Source organism: Cephus cinctus, unplaced genomic scaffold (genome assembly GCF_000341935.2).
Source record: "Cephus cinctus unplaced genomic scaffold, Ccin1 Ccin1_scaffold0935, whole genome shotgun sequence".
Lineage (NCBI taxonomy): Eukaryota > Metazoa > Arthropoda > Insecta > Hymenoptera > Cephidae > Cephus > Cephus cinctus.
Window position 1 is genome coordinate 1 of NW_014333502.1, and position 17148 is coordinate 17148.

At 37.5% G+C, this 17148-nt stretch overlaps 1 protein-coding gene across 1 annotated transcript; it reads left to right on the forward strand.

The window, feature by feature from the left end:
* The first annotated feature begins 14436 nt into the window (after nucleotides 1-14436).
* LOC107271393 (guanine nucleotide-binding protein subunit beta-like protein 1) lies at nucleotides 14437-17087 on the forward strand. The gene is made up of 4 exons (XM_015747352.1): nucleotides 14437-14916; nucleotides 15014-15192; nucleotides 15253-15589; nucleotides 15663-17087. The coding sequence occupies exons 1-4, from the start codon at nucleotides 14773-14775 to the stop codon at nucleotides 15963-15965; spliced, it is 963 nt and encodes a 320-aa protein (XP_015602838.1). The 5' UTR covers nucleotides 14437-14772; the 3' UTR covers nucleotides 15966-17087.
* Nucleotides 17088-17148: the final 61 nt, after the last annotated feature.

Below are 17148 nucleotides of genomic sequence, written 5' to 3' on the forward strand. Positions count from 1 at the left end.
ACAGTAGTACTCTTAGTAGTTTCGATAGGCATAGGCTGTGTCTCAGTAGCTGTTGCCACTGTGGAAGTTGTAGGAACAGTCACAGTTGTACTCTTGGCAGTTTTCTTAGTAGTTTTGGTAGGCACAGGCTGTGTCTCAGTGGTTGTTGCCACAGTAGAAGTTGCAGGAACAGTGAGAGTAGTACTCTCAGCAGTTACGGTAGGTGCTGCCTGCGTCTTAGTAGTCGTCACCGCAGTGGAAGTTGTAGGAACAGTCACAGTCGTACTCTTGGTAGTTCTCTCAGTAGTTTCGGTAGCCACAGGCTGTGTCTCGGTAGTCGTTGCCACAGAAGAAGTTGTAGGAACAATGACAGTCGTACTCTTCTTAGTTTCAGAAGTCGATGGCTGTGTCTCAGTTGTCGGTGCCACAGTAGAAGTGGTAGGAACAGTCACAGTAGTACTCTTAGTAGTTTCGATAGGCATAGGCTGTGTCTCAGTAGCTGTTGCGTTGCCAAAGTAGAAGTTGTAGGAACAGTCGCAGTAGTACTCTTAGTTGTTTCGGTAGGCACAGTCTGTGTCTCAGTGGTTGTTGCCACAGTAGAAGTTGTAGGCACAGTCACAGTAGTTCTCTCAGTAGTTTCGGTAGGCACTGTCTGTGTCTCAGTAGTCGTTGCCACAGTAGAAGTTGTAGGAACTGAAATAGTAGTACTCTTAGTAGTTTCGATATGCATAGTCTGTGTCTCAGTAGTTGTTGCCAAAGTAGAAGTTGTAGGAACAGTCGCAGTAGTACTCTTAGTTGTTTCGGTAGGCACAGTCTGTGTCTCAGTGGTTGTTGCCACAGTAGAAGTTGTAGGCACAGTCACAGTAGTTCTCTCAGTAGTTTCGGTAGGCACTGTCTGTGTCTCAGTAGTCGTTGCCACAGTAGAAGTTGTAGGAACTGAAATAGTAGTACTCTTAGTAGTTTCGATATGCATAGTCTGTGTCTCAGTAGTTGTTGCCAAAGTAGAAGTTGTAGGAACAGTCGCAGTAGTACTCTTAGTTGTTTCGGTAGGCACAGTCTGTGTCTCAGTAGTTGTTGCCACAGTAAAAGTTGTAGGAACAGTCACAGTAGTACTCTTAGTAGTTTCAATAGGCATAGGCTGTGTTTCAGTAGTTGTTGCCACAGTAGAAGTTGTAGGAACATTCACAGTCGTACTCTTGGCAGTTCTCTCAGTAGTTTCGGTAGGCACTGTCTGTGTCTCAGTAGTCGTTGCCACAGTAGAAGTGGTAGGAACAGAAATAGTAGTACTCTTAGTAGTTTCGATAGGCACAGGCTGTGTCTCAGTAGTCGTTGCCACAGTAGAAGTGGTAGGAACAGAAATAGTAGTACTCTTAGTAGTTTCGATAGGCACAGGCTGTGTCTCAGTAGTCGTTGCCACAGTAGAAGTGGTAGGAACAGAAATAGTAGTACTCTTAGTAGTTTCGATAGGCACAGGCTGTGTCTCAGTAGTCGTTGCCACAGTAGAAGTGGTAGGAACAGAAATTGTAGTACTCTTAGTAGTTTCGATAGGCATAGTCTGTGTCTCAGTAGTTGTTGCCAAAGTAGAAGTTTTTGGAGCAGTCACAGTAGTACTCTTGGCAGTTTTCTTAGTAGTTTTGGTAGGCACAGGCTGTGTCTCAGTGGTTGTTGCCACAGTAGAAATTGTAGGAACAGTCACAGTAGTACTCTTGGCAGTTTTCTTAGTAGTTTTGGTAGGCACAGGCTGTGTCTCAGTGGTTGTTGCCACAGTAGAAATTGTAGGAACAGTCACAGTAGTTCTCTCAGTTGTTTCGGTATGCACTAGCTGTGGCTCAGTAGTTGTTACCACATTAGAAGCAGCAGAAACGGTCACAGTAGTTCTTTGAATAGGTTCTGTAGATGTTGGTTGTGGCTCAGTAGTTGTTACTATCGTTGATCGTGTAGGCATAACTGTGCTTTCATTAGTTGTACTACGAGTAGTAGTACTTTTAGTAATTTCACTAGACGTTAACGGTTTACCAAGAGTTTTTAATATTGGAGGAGTTTGTCTGATCTGTGTACTGACACTTGAGCTAAGATCTTTTTCTGAAGTAGCCAATATTTCTTTTGTAGTTGGCAATTCTATCTTTGTTGTTACTGTAGTCTGATTTTCTGAAGTCATCATTATTGCAGATAATCCAGTAAGTTCTTTTGTTGAGATTCTTTCTTCAAGTTTTAAAGTTGTTTCTGCGGTTGTTGCTTCTTCAGAAGTAGTAGTATCAAACTCAGTAGTTATTGGCGCAATAGTAACAGTTTTCGTAGTAATATCAACATTTTCTTTAGTAGATCCAATAGAAGGTGCTGTGTTTGTTATTATCTTTTTACTGGACATAGTTTTTTTTGTAATACTTAACATTTCAGAAGTTGTCTCCGTATTTTCTTTAGGCATTTCAGAATCTTCTGATGCTGAGTCAGATACAGTCTTTATAAGCTCCCTGGAATCTTCCACAGTGACTTGAGTATGCAAGGATGGTTGTATTTTGCTAGAGAATATCGATTGCATTTCTGGTGTTGTTTCATGTTCAGAATTGGTTTCTGCAGATTCTGTAGTTGTTTCTACTGTCGTTGTATCTACAGATGATCCCAGATTTACAATGTTTGATATCGCCGTTACAAGATTACTAATCGTGGTTGATAGTTGAGAAGTAAGGAATTCTGTAGTGGTTAAAGCACTGTTCGTTGTTTCTTTCAATTCTGATATATGAACAGTTGGTTGCAATGTTGTTAGATTGACTTGATCACGATTAAGTAAATTGATAAGGTGTTTATAAGCTTTTTGTTCATGTTGTTTACTTTTATAGTCTTTCATTTTATCAAGAGGAACTTTTGTTGTTTGACCATCGCTATCTAACATAACTACCTGACGTTTTGTTGTTTGCAAATCACTTTTTACCACTGAAGAATCATCTGTTGTTTCTGGTCCAGCTGATACGTAGTCTACGTATTCAGAGTGACTTTGTACTTCAGAAGAAACGTCATGACGATATCGAATATTTTCCTTTTCATTGTTTAAAATACTTTTCCATGGCATGTTTGATTCGGTAAATTCTTCTGGTAATTTTGTCCAATCTGGTAGCAGAAATGATTCGTTATACATTTCATTGGTATATTCACGGTTGATGGAACTTGGGACCTTTTGGATATCAAATTCAGGAATCTCTATTACAGACATTAGATTTCTGCCAAGCCTGAGGTAAACTGGGCTGTTATATCTTTCGTTGGAAAATTCACGAGATAATTGTTTTTCTTCTGAATTTAATTCTTCATAATTTTTTGATTCACTCACTTCAAGGTTACTTTTAATTTTTGTGATTTCATCAGGCATGGATTCATCCAGATGCAAATCTACTTCCGTATTAATTACAATAGGTAAGTAAGGGTTGATGAAAATTTTTAACGGATCATTCTTTATTGGCAGCTGATCTTCATCATTCAGAAAATCAAAATTTTTATTTTTCTGTTCCATGTCATTCTTCATGGTCGTTCCGCTTCTAGGCTTAATGGTACTTATTGATTTGACTGTATCCTCCAGCACAGTAATCCCACTTTTAGGTACGTTTTGTGTACTTGACTCTTCACTAATCATTACTGACTCATTGTTACTAGCCGTAGTATTTCTCGTTACGTTAAAAGTCTCTTGACTGCGATTTTCATTCTTCGTCAAACCAGTCGAATGTTCGGTTTTTGTGAAGTGTGTGTTTAACTTCTTCCCATTCGATGAAATATTTTTATTATCATTATCATTTTTCTGGTAATCCTGTAGGCTGTGGTCTTCATCGTGATCTGGAAGAGTCGACTGAATTCGTCTATGATGCTTGCCTTGTTTTCTTCCACGTTTTCTCCCACTAGTAGTTCTTCTCTTACCTCTCGCAGCAAAAGTTGTTGTTTCAGTTGCTTTGAAAGTACTGTTTGAAGATTCAGGGACAAATGTATTTTTGTCTAATGAAGATCCTTTGTCTAACTGAATATCTGTGCCGTTGATAACGTGTTCAGGCCATATTAATATTTTCCCTGTTCCAGTGGAATTCAGGTTACGATGTGCCTCTGTACCAATTGGATCAACATCATGCGAATCTTCTTCCACATGATTGGCTGTGCTTAGTCGACTATCAATTTGACGCGAGAGTCTGTCAGGTGCTCCGTGATCACCTGCAACAGTAGCAAAGTCTCTTAAAGCACTCTTCAGTAACTCTTGAAAGTCATCATTGATTTCCAAATTGCTTTTTTTATCTCTAACGCTCTTAATCTCTCGTTTTTCGCGTATTTTCTCTCTATCGGTATTTCTTATATGGTACACATTATCAATATCATCTTCCTCACCGTTTGCTGCTATTCCCAGTCCTTCTAAATAAGCTGGAAAATTTTCTAATTCTGATTCATAATTTCTATAGTTCCAAGCATTCTCATAATCGTCATTTAATTGTTTGTCGTTTAATGTATAAGTCGGTTCTGACCTCTTTCTCACGGTTTTTATTGCTATTTCATCTTGAGGCTCCTTCAATGATTCATATTCTGCCAACAGAGCATCCTGATCTGTTAGACTGGTACCGATATTGCGAATCCTTTCTAAAATCTTGCTGAGTACATCCTTTTTTCCTGTGAAGTCATTGTCCGCATCAGCATCCACAAATTCTATAGACACGTGACTCGTTTGGGAATTTAATTGAGTAGAAGTTGTTGTAGCAGTCAAGGTTTCACCTTTTGAGCCTGTATTTGCAGTACCTTCCATCGATTCTACCAAGTTCGTAACACTTTCTTCAGTTGTTGTAGATACTGTTGATTCACTTGTATAATCTGCAGCTGTTTCCGTCGAATACGTTGTTTCTTTTGTACTAGTAGTACCCAATTGGGTAATCATATTAATTGGAGTTGTACGGGAATCGTTCGATTGGCCTACATCGACCAGTTGTCCGATTTGAGATTTTCTTAATTCAGGACGAACTCCAAATTCAATGAGAACGTAAGGGTGAGAAGTATTTTTCACATTTGTTAGTACATTTTTAGTTGATTTTGTTGTACGTGAAGTACAATTTTGTTTTTGAATAGTTCTTGTTGTTGTTTGAGATTGCTTCTTTACTGGCGACGCTGCAATTCCTTGTGAACTGTTGAACTCCTTTCGTGAACTTTTAATATGTAACAATAGAAATTGTTGTGTCCCAGAATTAGTAATATTTGTAGGTACTGTGGAGTTGATTTTTGAATTCACTTGTTTGTGAGTATTTTGAGGTTTTTCTAGAGACACAATGGAATGGGGAGTAGTAGTACTTCCAGAACCCATAGCATGTGCTTTAAATTCTATTATGTTTTTGGAATGATCCGTTAGACTTTCAGAATGAGTGGTGAAAGCAACGTTATCTTTGACTGTAGTTCTTGTATTCAAAGTAAAAGCTGTATTAGTATTTTTTTCAGTGGCTTTTTTTGTACTGCTTCTTATTCCAAAATGATCCACAAAAAAACCTTTTACGGTGTTATTGGCTGCTACATCCACATTCTTCTCCATGGTTGGGGTGGGGCTTCTACTTATCAATGTTTGCTGTTCAGTCGTAATTTGAGTAGGTTCTAAAGTCGGTGTATCCGTTACTGTAATGAACGCTTTAACGGCGCTTATTGGAGTGCGTGTAATTTTTGGATTATCTCCTGTTACTGCTGCATATTCTGCATTTGTAAGTCGATATTTGTCAGCAAAAGTTGTAGGACTACTAGATATAAGGTTTAGTGTAATTTCACTAATATTTGGAATTTTTGTTTTATCTTTTGGAGTAACATTATGAGCCACGGTCTTCTTTTGATTCATTGATTTAAAGAAGTCCATGAAGTTAATGTTTTTCTTCTGGTTCACTTTCGGGAATGCTTTATTTTTATATTGCAACGAAAAATGCTTTGAGAAATGGTCGCCTGTTGATTTTTCTTGTTTAATAACCTTGCTTGTAATATGTGTCATGGGGCATGTTGTTTCACTGGAGGTTTCTGTGTCCTCCGTTGTTACTGTGGTTGTTGCGTTTGTTAAATTCTCCGATGTAATTCTATACGTTTCTATTGGCCACGTGTGCTGTTGTTCTGTTGTTGATTTTGTAGTTGATGTTGTTAATTCAGTCTCGTTACTAAATGTCATGCTGAATGATTCCGTAGGATTAAGTGTTGAAGGTATTTCTGTTGTTGCATTAGTACTTTGAGAAGTTGTAGTGCTCTCTTTAATCTCAGAAACGTTATTCTCTTCAATTTCTGTTGTTGTTTTCAGAAACTGGGGATGCATATTGTCTCTGAAGTTGATGCCAATTCCGGTAAGTCCTTTTGATTCTGTGTCCGACTTTGAAGTGGATTCTACTCCAGAATATGTTAATTCCAGTTTTGTGACGTTCACACCGAATCCTGGTGAATCTGTTGGAGCTTTTTGCTGGGAAGAAACTGTATTCAGGTCATTAAATTCTTCAATACGCTCTTCAGGTTCGTTTGTTTGATGATTCTTTAACATATTTTCTACAATTTCGTTGTAGTCTTTTTCGAAATTTTTATGAGTTGTACCAATCACAAGCTCTGTGACCGGTTCCTTATTAAGATCATGAATAATTTGGTGTAAGCTAGGCTCGCAGCCTTTTGTTTCCTTGCACTTTTGAAAATTTCTTGCAGCATCTCTTTTGTTTGAAGAATTACTTAAGGTATTGAAAAAGTTAGTATCCTTCTGTTCGCTCAATTCGCCAATTGATTCAGCACCCCATTTATCTTGATCAGTTGATTTTGTTTCGTGTACTAGAGCTTCCTCGAATTTTCGGTCATTCTCATATGGATCTAATCTATCCCTTTTAATCCGGGCTGATAAAACTTCGTTTCTCTTCTTTACCAAAGTATCTTCATGTAATGTATCGACAGGCACGTTATCTTGAGAGCGTTTCTGCTCACTCTGCAAATTTTTATTGACCAATTTTATTGTTGACAATAGTTTTTGCAGTTGAACGGTAAGAGGTGCTATCACCGAAGATAAAGTTTTACTTTTTGGTCTTGTATCGATTCCTTCAAAATCATTGTAGGATTCTGACTGTCCTGATAAATCCTCCTGATGAGAATTTGAATTCAGGATTCGCTGAGGTATATAACTAGGCATGGGATACTCATAGATATTTCTTTCCCATTGCGGTGCCTTATAAAGTGTATTATTAGAATTAGGATTATTTGGTAAAGATGATTCTAGTTGACTCTGAAAATCGTGCTCACGAATCGATGCAACGGCTTGACTCGGGAAATTTAGATTATCTTCGTTTAAAAAATCCTGATTTTTATCCAGACTTCCTAAATTTTCATCCTCGAGGAAGTCTTGCGTTTCGAGCTCTTTTGAAGGCTCGTCAGCCAGAGAATTTTGATCATCGCGATTTAAAGAATTCTCACTATTTAGAGTCTTTGCGAATTTTTCTAAATATCCCAAATGAAAAGCAGAATTTTCTGGACTTTCCATTATCTGACGATATCTTGGTACTTTTTGTAAATCATACTTATTGCCAGTCGATAAACCAACTGGTTGATTGGTGTCAATTATACCAGATACCAGCCTGTCATTTCCTTTATATATTCTAGAGTCTAAATTGTTTGAAGGATGTAGCCATTGACTTTCTTGTGGTGCTGGATAAATGGACATCTCACCAGAGCGAAAAGGACTCTTGTACTCTCTACTATTGATGGAGTCATAAGGACCTTCATGGAAATTATCCAGTTGCACTTGTTTACCTGAAACATCCCTGAATCCTCCAGGAAATGAAGCTGAACCAAGGTAATCTGGTTTTTTCACTTGATATGGATTGTATCCTGAGAAATCATTAGGATTGTAAATGTAGTTTCCACCAGTGTACACTTTTACATTATCCAGTGCATAAAGATTTCCAGGATCATTTGACAGAGTATCTGGAAATCCTTGATTTTCATAATTTTTATTTGCCATAATAGGATTTTCAGGGAATGGACTGAAGGGATTTTGAAAGTGATCAAAAGAACTTGTTGAAGTGTCAAATGATGAAAATTCAGGCTCCAGCATCATCATGTCACTACTAATAATTGGATATTTCTTTGTTGTGGATCCTGTGTGCAAAAAGGACTTTCCAATATCCTTAACGTCGTGATGCATGTGAGCCTTAAAGGATAAAATTGCTGATGTTCTGTCACTGTTATCTTTTAGTGATACACTCGACTGTCTTGGTAGTACTATCAGTTTACTGTTATCAATCTGCGTATCTTTATCTGTGTTATCTTCTTTGAGAACGTATAAGTTCTGTGACAAAGGCACTAACTGGAAACCTCTTTTAAATTTTTGAGGATACTGAAAAGGAGCAACTGCTCCATCATTATCGATCTCTACAGCTGCAGAAGAATTCATAATTGAATTGTTAGGTAAAGTAAGATTAATCTCAGATGGCTGCTCATGTTGTTTCTGTTGTTGTAGCAGTGTACCAGTGTACTGTTGATTAGTTGGTAACAATTCTCTGTTAGGAATACCTGCATTTTTATACAGGTTAGTTTTAGATATGTCCCAGTACGATGGATTCATTTTTTTATTTTCAACTTGAGAAATTGTCTCTTCGGAATTTAATTTATTATATGAGCCTTGTAGCAATTGATTATAGAGTAGTGACTGTTTGCTATTGCTATCCAAATTTGAATTCCATGATTCTAAGTTGTTGTCAACTTTGTTTGGAATATTTTCTACAAATCCTTCTGAATTTATGCCTGATGATTCTAAAGAATTTTTAAAATCTCGTTGTAGTCTAGGATCATCTATTTTTCCATGATCAGTATTTTCTATATTTCTGTAATCTTTTGACAAGATTCCCTGATAAGGAATAGCATTATGTTGTTGCTGGTATGACTGTTGTGCTTTAAACAACTGTAACTGTCCTGGACCAAAGGATGGTCCAAGATGTCGAATAGCAGAGGGATGCATTTGATTTTCTATCAAGGATCCAAATTGAGGAATCTGCTGTGGAGAAATTGACTGTATGTCCTTCTGACTTTGAAATCCAGATACCATATTATCTTGCAATTCTATTTGGTCCTGGTTTGGATATCTTGAAGGATAGAGCATATTGGGAAGTCTTTGTAATCCAATTTGAAATTTCCCTTTAATCCCAGGAACATATTTAGCAGCTTGTAAATCATTCGAAATGTTTGTGACAATAGCAGGGTTATGTTGCATTTCATAATCACCTATAGGATTCTCTTGGGGAGCAACACCATCGGTATAGGATTCTAAATTCTCAGCAGGTAAGTAAGGTAGGATGTAGGAACCTGCTGTAGATGAAAATTTATACCAGTTACCAATTCCTTGCAATTCCCCATATCCTTGAGGCATCCTTTCTGCTGCAGATTGCAAATTGCTGGGATCATTTCTAACCTTATTTGGAAAACTTTGGATATGTTGCTCAGTATTATCTCGCTGTGATCCTAACAGACCGGAAGGAAGAACTTTATTGGTTGATAGTTTATTGATAGTAGAAGGAGATTCATTGTGAATGTTTTTTCCTGTACTAGATCTGATATCATTATCTGAATGATCCTGTGGAGCTTGCATAAACCTTCTTTTCTTATTGACATTTTCTTGTACTTGCCATACTGGATGAAATTGTGAATTATCTTGCAAAATAGATAATTCTGCCTGATTTGGATCCTTTAAGTCAGGATCAGGATCATTTTTTACATTTGATAAATCATTCTGAAGTGTATCTTGTGATTTTACCAACCAAGGATTCAATGATACAGGAGTAAAACCTCTTTGTGCATTTATTGCTGGTTCTTGTTTAATATTTTTGACAACTGGCATAAGAGAACTTTGATCAGTAATGTTCTGCAAAATTTGTCGAGTTTCAAAATGATTTCCTGTAGTGCTTGCGACATTCGGTATAATCAAATTAGCTTTATCACTTGTATCCTTTCCCGGTTCATCTAGACGCAGAGTATTTGGCACGAAATTAGAAGATAACTCAATTTTCCTCCTACCACTGTCTAGCATCGGATCAGCCATAATATTAACGTTTCTTCTGCCACGAATCATTGAGATATCATCATTTCCTGCAAAAAATTTCATTTTTTCCGGCCATATAGATTCATCAGATTCCTTAAAGTCCTTAGTATCCACCTGGTATAATGGAATATTATTTATATGCCTAATTTTTTCCTTTCTGGGATCATAAAGCGGTTCATATTGTACGGGTTGTTTCTCTCTAATACGATACTTCTGTTGTAACAGATTAATCTTTTTTGAAGTTTTCATGCCATTTTGTTTTCCTTTATGTTTTCGGTGCGACTTTTTCCTTGCCGACGTTCTCCTCCCTTTACCAAATTTCTGTTTATGTAACTTCTTCGCATTTTTGTTCTTGCTCCTTAACTTTTTGTTTTTATCAGCAATCATTTTTGTAATTCCCTTAGCAGAAAAAGTTTTTTTGGAATCTTTATGAGAATGCAATTTGTTTGGCCTGCGTGGCATCTTTTTATTCTTATCATGTGTCGCTTGTATTCCCTTTACTAATCCTCTTCGTAAACGAGATGAAGGTTGTATCCGATCCTGAGAATGATCTTCCAAAAGACCAGGAGGTCTCAATAAATCCGTACCCAAATTCAGTCTGTCCAGGTTGATGTCATATCCAGGATCTTGATCCTTTTGCAAATCGAGGGAGCTGTCCCAGCGTGGCGAAGGATCCTCTCTCTTGATTCTAAACCTAGCATTAGGACGAAGAATGTTTTTTCGCAGCTCACCTCTGTTCCATTGCAGATCCACACGTCCTGGAACGTCACCTTGACCATTTTCTGCCAGGAGGTTCAGCTCATATCCTTTCGTAGATCCTTGAGGAGCAGAATCCTCAGTCGACAGTCTAGCTACGTACATTATTGTATAAAACACGCTGAAAGGAAAAATTCGCATGGCGTCATAGTTTGAAAATCTACAGCTTTGCAGAAACTTATTAAATGTTTAAATTATGGAAGTTTTTTTGTGAAGTATATAAAAGTAAAATAAAATATTTATTAATCGTGTCATTAGGAGAACAGATAACGAGCGCATTTTTAATAAATAATTTCAGATTATTGGATCTGTTACCAAATTCACGTATATACATAATTTTCTGCATTTTTGATTAACGAATGTTTTTCTTTGCTTTTCCAAAAATCTACAGCGTCAAGTTCAATGAAAAGCAATACCTGTAAATTACGTGATATCGCATTGGCTTGCACTGTGGATATCAGTCGTCATAGTACAAAGGAATTACGGTGATCAAGTGAAGTCTCTCCGGGTAAAAAAACTTTTTCGAAAAGCTTCGCTCGTTGCGGCAAACTGTCAGACCTGTTGCCGTGGATGATCTGACGGTTTTATCGCATTTTGCGACTATCATTAAAACTAAACTGTATATGAAAGCTCTTCGGTTACTCTTGTATAACGGAAATACGAATTCAGTGTTTCAGGTAAAAATCCGGATGGATCCTTTATCACCGTTTGCGCTGGTAACGCACTTAGTATGTCTACTGTTTATTGACACACACTCTGAACAATTGACTAACCAATGCATCACAGCATCCCATATGGTGGCCAACAGATAAAATAGAATACGATACTGATACGATACTGCAAAGATTTGTTTTATTCCAGTAAATATAATGAAAGTGACATTCTTTTAATATGAATAAATTGTAATATTATCTAATAGTTACGCATATTAAATTTCTAGTTATATATTATGCAAGATTCAGTTCCATATGCATTTTCATTATAAATAAGTTTAATTTTATCAACTTAGAAACCAATGTGTGATATTTTTTAACATTTCACAAGCTAGGAAGAACGTGGAGTTTTATAAATTTTCGGAATAGTTCAAGCGCACGTTGAAATTTAAAACATGTTTGGTTTTTTTTTATTTCTAAAGTGGCCGTATCACAATTTGAACTGCACCAGCCTTTATTATAGACCGTTCTGAGTTTCTGCATTAGGATATCTTTGAAAATTTTAAGGAAAAAGCTGAATTCCCAGCATTTTCCGAAAAATGGGAGGACAATAGGGTTTTTGTATTTCCGAAGAATATTTTAAAAACTTGAGGTTGTTAAATGAGGTAGACAAGGAAGATTTAAATGAACCAAAAAAGAAAAAGATTATTAAAAAGGTCGGGGGAAGAAGAAAGATGGTATGGGCTGAGGGAACATGGGGAGACGAAGGTACGTAAAATGGACGCACTGGGACCAGATTAGTCTGGAGAAGCAAGAAAACAGAAGATCAGAGAAAAGGGAAAAAGCAGGAATGATAAGGGAGCGGAAACAGAGCAGATGTTAAAAGGATATCGAAGCCTAAGGGTGCTATCCCATGCATAGAAGACAGAATAGGAACAACGGAAGCGGAAAAATAGTTTGGTGGGGCTGACCAATCATCTTCGTTTCGAAGATGTCAAACTATGTTTTCAGAAAACGAACAGAAATTTTAATCTTAAACTTTTGATAAATTTTACGAATTCCAAATCTTCGCATTTCAATCTATGCAATCTTACACATAATTAATATTTAATGATTTTTCTAACAATATATGTGTCATTATTATTGATTTTAATGAACGAGAATTGATTTTAGCACTTTCCGAATTTTCGTTTTTTCTTCTACATGGGGAATCCAGGCATCGTTTGACATTTTCGGAACGAAGATGATTGGTCAACCCCCACCAAACTATTTTTCCGATTCCGTTGTTCCTCTTCTGTTTTCTATACATGGGACAGCACCATCGACGTATAGGTGTGGGACCACACGAAAGGTAAATCTCGTAAAATATACGGAGTAGATAAAAATTGAATTGAAATTGTAGAATATCGAAAATAAATTACGTTCAAATTGAAATATTAATAAATTTGGTGTTTGGAACATTAAAATAATTAATTAAATCAATAAAATAAAATATTAACACTTAGAAATCGGAAATTCTGGTCAAGCATGTTTAGAAATATTGCAAGTTGCCCAAAATTGTGTGCGCGCAAATTCGTCGCGCAGGACTCGGCGAGTACGAGAGAGTACGAGTACGAGTGCCCGAACTCGGAGCGCTCATTCTTCCTCGAGCCGGTCTTCTCGTTTCACTCTGTTCCCTCTCACTTTCCATTGTGCTTGTCTTACTTTTCCTATTTCCTTGGTTGGGTCGTGCATATTCATTCGAGTAGTAATATAAGAGTAATCACTCTGTTAGAGTAGCTAGACATACATATAGACCATGGTGTCGGGTGTTGCCCTTCCCCCTCATCTGCTGAGCTTGCTCAGTGGGTCGGGCCCAAGTTGTGGCCGCAACAGGATCTTATGGGTCTTATATGGACAGAAAAGAAGATAGAAATAAAGAAGTAAAGAAGTAGAAAAGTAAGGAATAGAGTTATAAAAGTAAAGAAGAAATAAGGAAAGAGATAAGTAGGAAAGTAAAGAATTACAGATAAAGAAAGAAGGAAGTAAAGATGAAATACATATAAAAATAGAAGAAGGTTGGAAATGGATATGAGGGGTGCTTCCAAGAGATCAGTATGAGAAACCGGCTCGAGGAAGAATGAGCGCTCCGAGTTCGGGCACTCGTACTCGTACTCTCTCGTACTCGCCGAGTCCTGCGCGATGAATTTGCGCGCGCACAATTTTGGGCAACTTGCAATATTTCTAAACATGCTTGACCAGAATTTCCGATTTCTAAGTGTTAATATTTTACTTTATTGATTTAATTAATTATTTTAATGTTCCAAACACCAAATTTATTAATATTTCAATTTGAACGTAATTTATTTTCGATATTCTACAATTTCAATTCAATTTTTATCTACTCCGTATATTTTGCGAGATTTTAATTTAGCCTCAATTTCATTTTTTGAATAAATTTTGAAAGTAAATCAAGATCCAATAATATTTAGTAAAGATTGAAGCACTACACGGGTGACAAGTGTGCACTGCACTTTCTTAAAAATATTTTAAAAATGTTTCAACAATAGGCTTTCTCAATAGTTCTTGAGAAGTTCTATAGTTCCCGGTCTCGGTCTAAGAGTTGCTTTTGGAACCACCGGTAAGTATCGGAGAACCTCTGCCCGGCTAAGCTACGCAGTCGTATTCACGTTTAGGTCGGCTACGACGGAATTCGCATTGTCGACGGAGGCAATGATCACGAAATCCTACTTCCAGACTCGCTGCTACGATTTAGCGCCATGATTTTGATATCGCCTAAAACCGTAGCGTTGTGCATCTCCCTACTCATCTCTGCCTGAAACGTTAGCTTTGTGCATCTCCCTATTCATCTCTGGTTCCTATAGCAATAATAATTCTAATACAGATTAGCTTTTATTGTTATATATTAAACTAATTCGACGATTTTATGGTACATAGTTATCTATCGTCGATTATGATAAGAAAGGAAACAGTTGCTTGCAGAAAAGCACATGGTTGCGCTGCAAGTCCAACAGGATCTCTCGCATCGTTTCAATCAACCCCTGAAGATGATTCGTTAATGGTGACTAGAAGACGGGAGGTCTCATCGACGCGTCGTGGCAAAAAATGGCTTAACAACGGTCCAAAAGTGGCGATTTGAATTTCCGTTAGCAGCAATAGACGCGCCACTTCTTGCTGTATTTGTAACAACCACAATGGCTAAGTAGCTTTGCACACTTTCGTGATTGTGCGGCTGCCTTCGTGCTTGACGTGTCGTGTGCCTCCCGTCTTCTACTGTGTTCCTGGCGGTTATCTGCAATACAGAAACCGATTTTCGAATTCTTTTCCACGGTTTTACCAACCAACGATATGGCCATTCTACCTCCTGATCCAATCTATCTTCTTCGAGGAGACATGGGTCCTGTTCATAGTCTCTTATTCAGGGTCTCCCCTTACATCGAACACCTTTACGCAGCTGCAGAGAGTGGCAAGATTCACATTTGGGATCTAAGAGTGTGTATACTCTTTTTTGTTTAAGGATAAGTCCAAGAATAGTTAGCTGCATTAAGATTTGTTTGCTTCTAATTAACTAATTGTATATTTGTTACAGAGAAATAAAGTGTTCAGCAAGTTTATTGTTGGTAAGAATCCATGCTTAAATCTACATATTATCGGTGATGAACGACTTATAACTCAAGAAAAAGGTGGTACAGTTAATCTATGGAATCCTAGCAAAGCCATATGGGTTCAGGAAAAGAGTATTGATACTGGATATTGTGGATTTTGCAGGTAAAAATCTTTAACACTTTATATTTAATGTCTCTGATAATGTTTTTACCTTGTTTCCAGATCTCAGATGCTCTCGGAGGATATTCTCTTAGTGCCATTAAAGGAATCCAGTATCGGTGCATTTTCTTTGAAAACCTGCAGTATCGAATACAAACTTGAACCTTCGCAGTTAACTGAGGGTGCTACAAATCTAGGAGAAGTAATGACACTGAAGCCAATTGTACTACAGGACAAGGAGTTGGTTCTGATTTCTTATGAAAGTGGTGATATTGCACTGTGGGATATCAGTGCTAAGAAAGTTATTAACTGGCTAAAAGTCGAAAGTTGTCCAATGGCCGTCGAGTTTGATATGTCTCATATGCGCGGCATTGTTGGAAGTCCAACAGAAAAGCTTCAGGTATGTTTAAAATTCGAGTATAATTGAATAATGTGAATAAGAAAATATATTTCCGTTGTTTTTTTTTCACTAGGTTTTCGATCTATCCAAAACTCACGTACTTTCCCTCAAGACTACATTGACCCTAAAAAATCCAGGAACTTCCGTTATAACAACGCGACCGGATGCTAAAGTATTCACGGCTGGTGGTTGGGACGGCAGACTCAGGATTTTCTCTTGGAAAACTTTGCGACCTTTGGTAGTCTTGGACCAACACAGGGCTACGATTTTGGATGTTGTATATTCAAACTCCAAAGTTGAAGCCTATGACAGCAAGTGCGTCATGGCGGCTGCTGGAAAAGATGGAACTGTCTCCCTCTGGAATCTGTACAATTGAATTGGTACAGAACGAGCAGTTGATTTTCTGAATTCGGTTGGAGGATAAAACTACTGAGCGTTTTGATTGCCATAGCCAAAGAGCGGATAATGTAGCTGAAAGACGAAGAAAAGAAACAATCTTTAAAGGAATCCGGAAATTAACCTAACGCTTAAGCGCGTCTGGAGCTACGGCGTAGAGCGGCCAACTTTAATTATGTTTCCCTATGGCCATCATTTTCATATACTTTGTTATCCCAAGCAACGTGATCGTCCATGATTAACGGTGATCGCTTCATGCGTGGCCGTCCTTTTAGGGAAGATAAGGAGAGGGAAATCCGTAAGAAATTCGTGTTTAGGTTAGCTCGAAATTCGTAATGTAATATTGTTATGTGATTAGAGAAGGGTGACAGGTGTCATTCAAATTCCATTAAGTGACACCAACATGGCGAAATGAGCGCTTCGAATCCACAGGTCGTATTTTGAAGTGTCCTCTACAACCATGGGTAGAGTTTTATTTTTCTATTTATATTTGTAAGTGTTATATTCCATGAAAAGCTTGCTAATCAATCGTTTCTTTTGTTTTACGGTCCATGGTGTCGATGCGTGGTGTCATCGCAGTGCTGCGCGGCACGTAGCTTCTCCTTTTCTTGAATTTTCTTAAAGAACTGTCCATGTACTTAGTCGCGCGTACCAGGACATCATTATTAAACCATCAGGTACCTGATGGAAATATTCAGGAAGTGGATAATTATTAGTAATCAGGATAAGAGTAATGGCGCGCTCTGTTCTTGTGCAAAAGAAGGCAAAGAAAAATAATGAAGAAGTGGATAATAAGTTTTCTTAGTGGAAGGATCTCGAGGTGTCGTATTGTATTTCTCTTATTTTCCGTACGCAGGTGGAATGTAAAGGAAGAGAGAAAGTGAGAGAGAGAAGCAAAAAAGAAAAGATAAAAACTATATGTGATGTCTTCTCGGACAGACCTGATTAGAAATTTAGTTTATCGACATGAGATTAATATATATTTTTAATAACAGAGTTGAAAACCAAAATGAATTACTTGTTAACTACTAGCCTGTTATACGCGATTTCTATCTCTGTATATTTTTGCTAAATATCAAAAATAAATACAGCGACAAACACACCCGTCAGTGTTTCCTTATCACGTATGTACACCGCATGGCGTTTTAATTCATACTGAATAT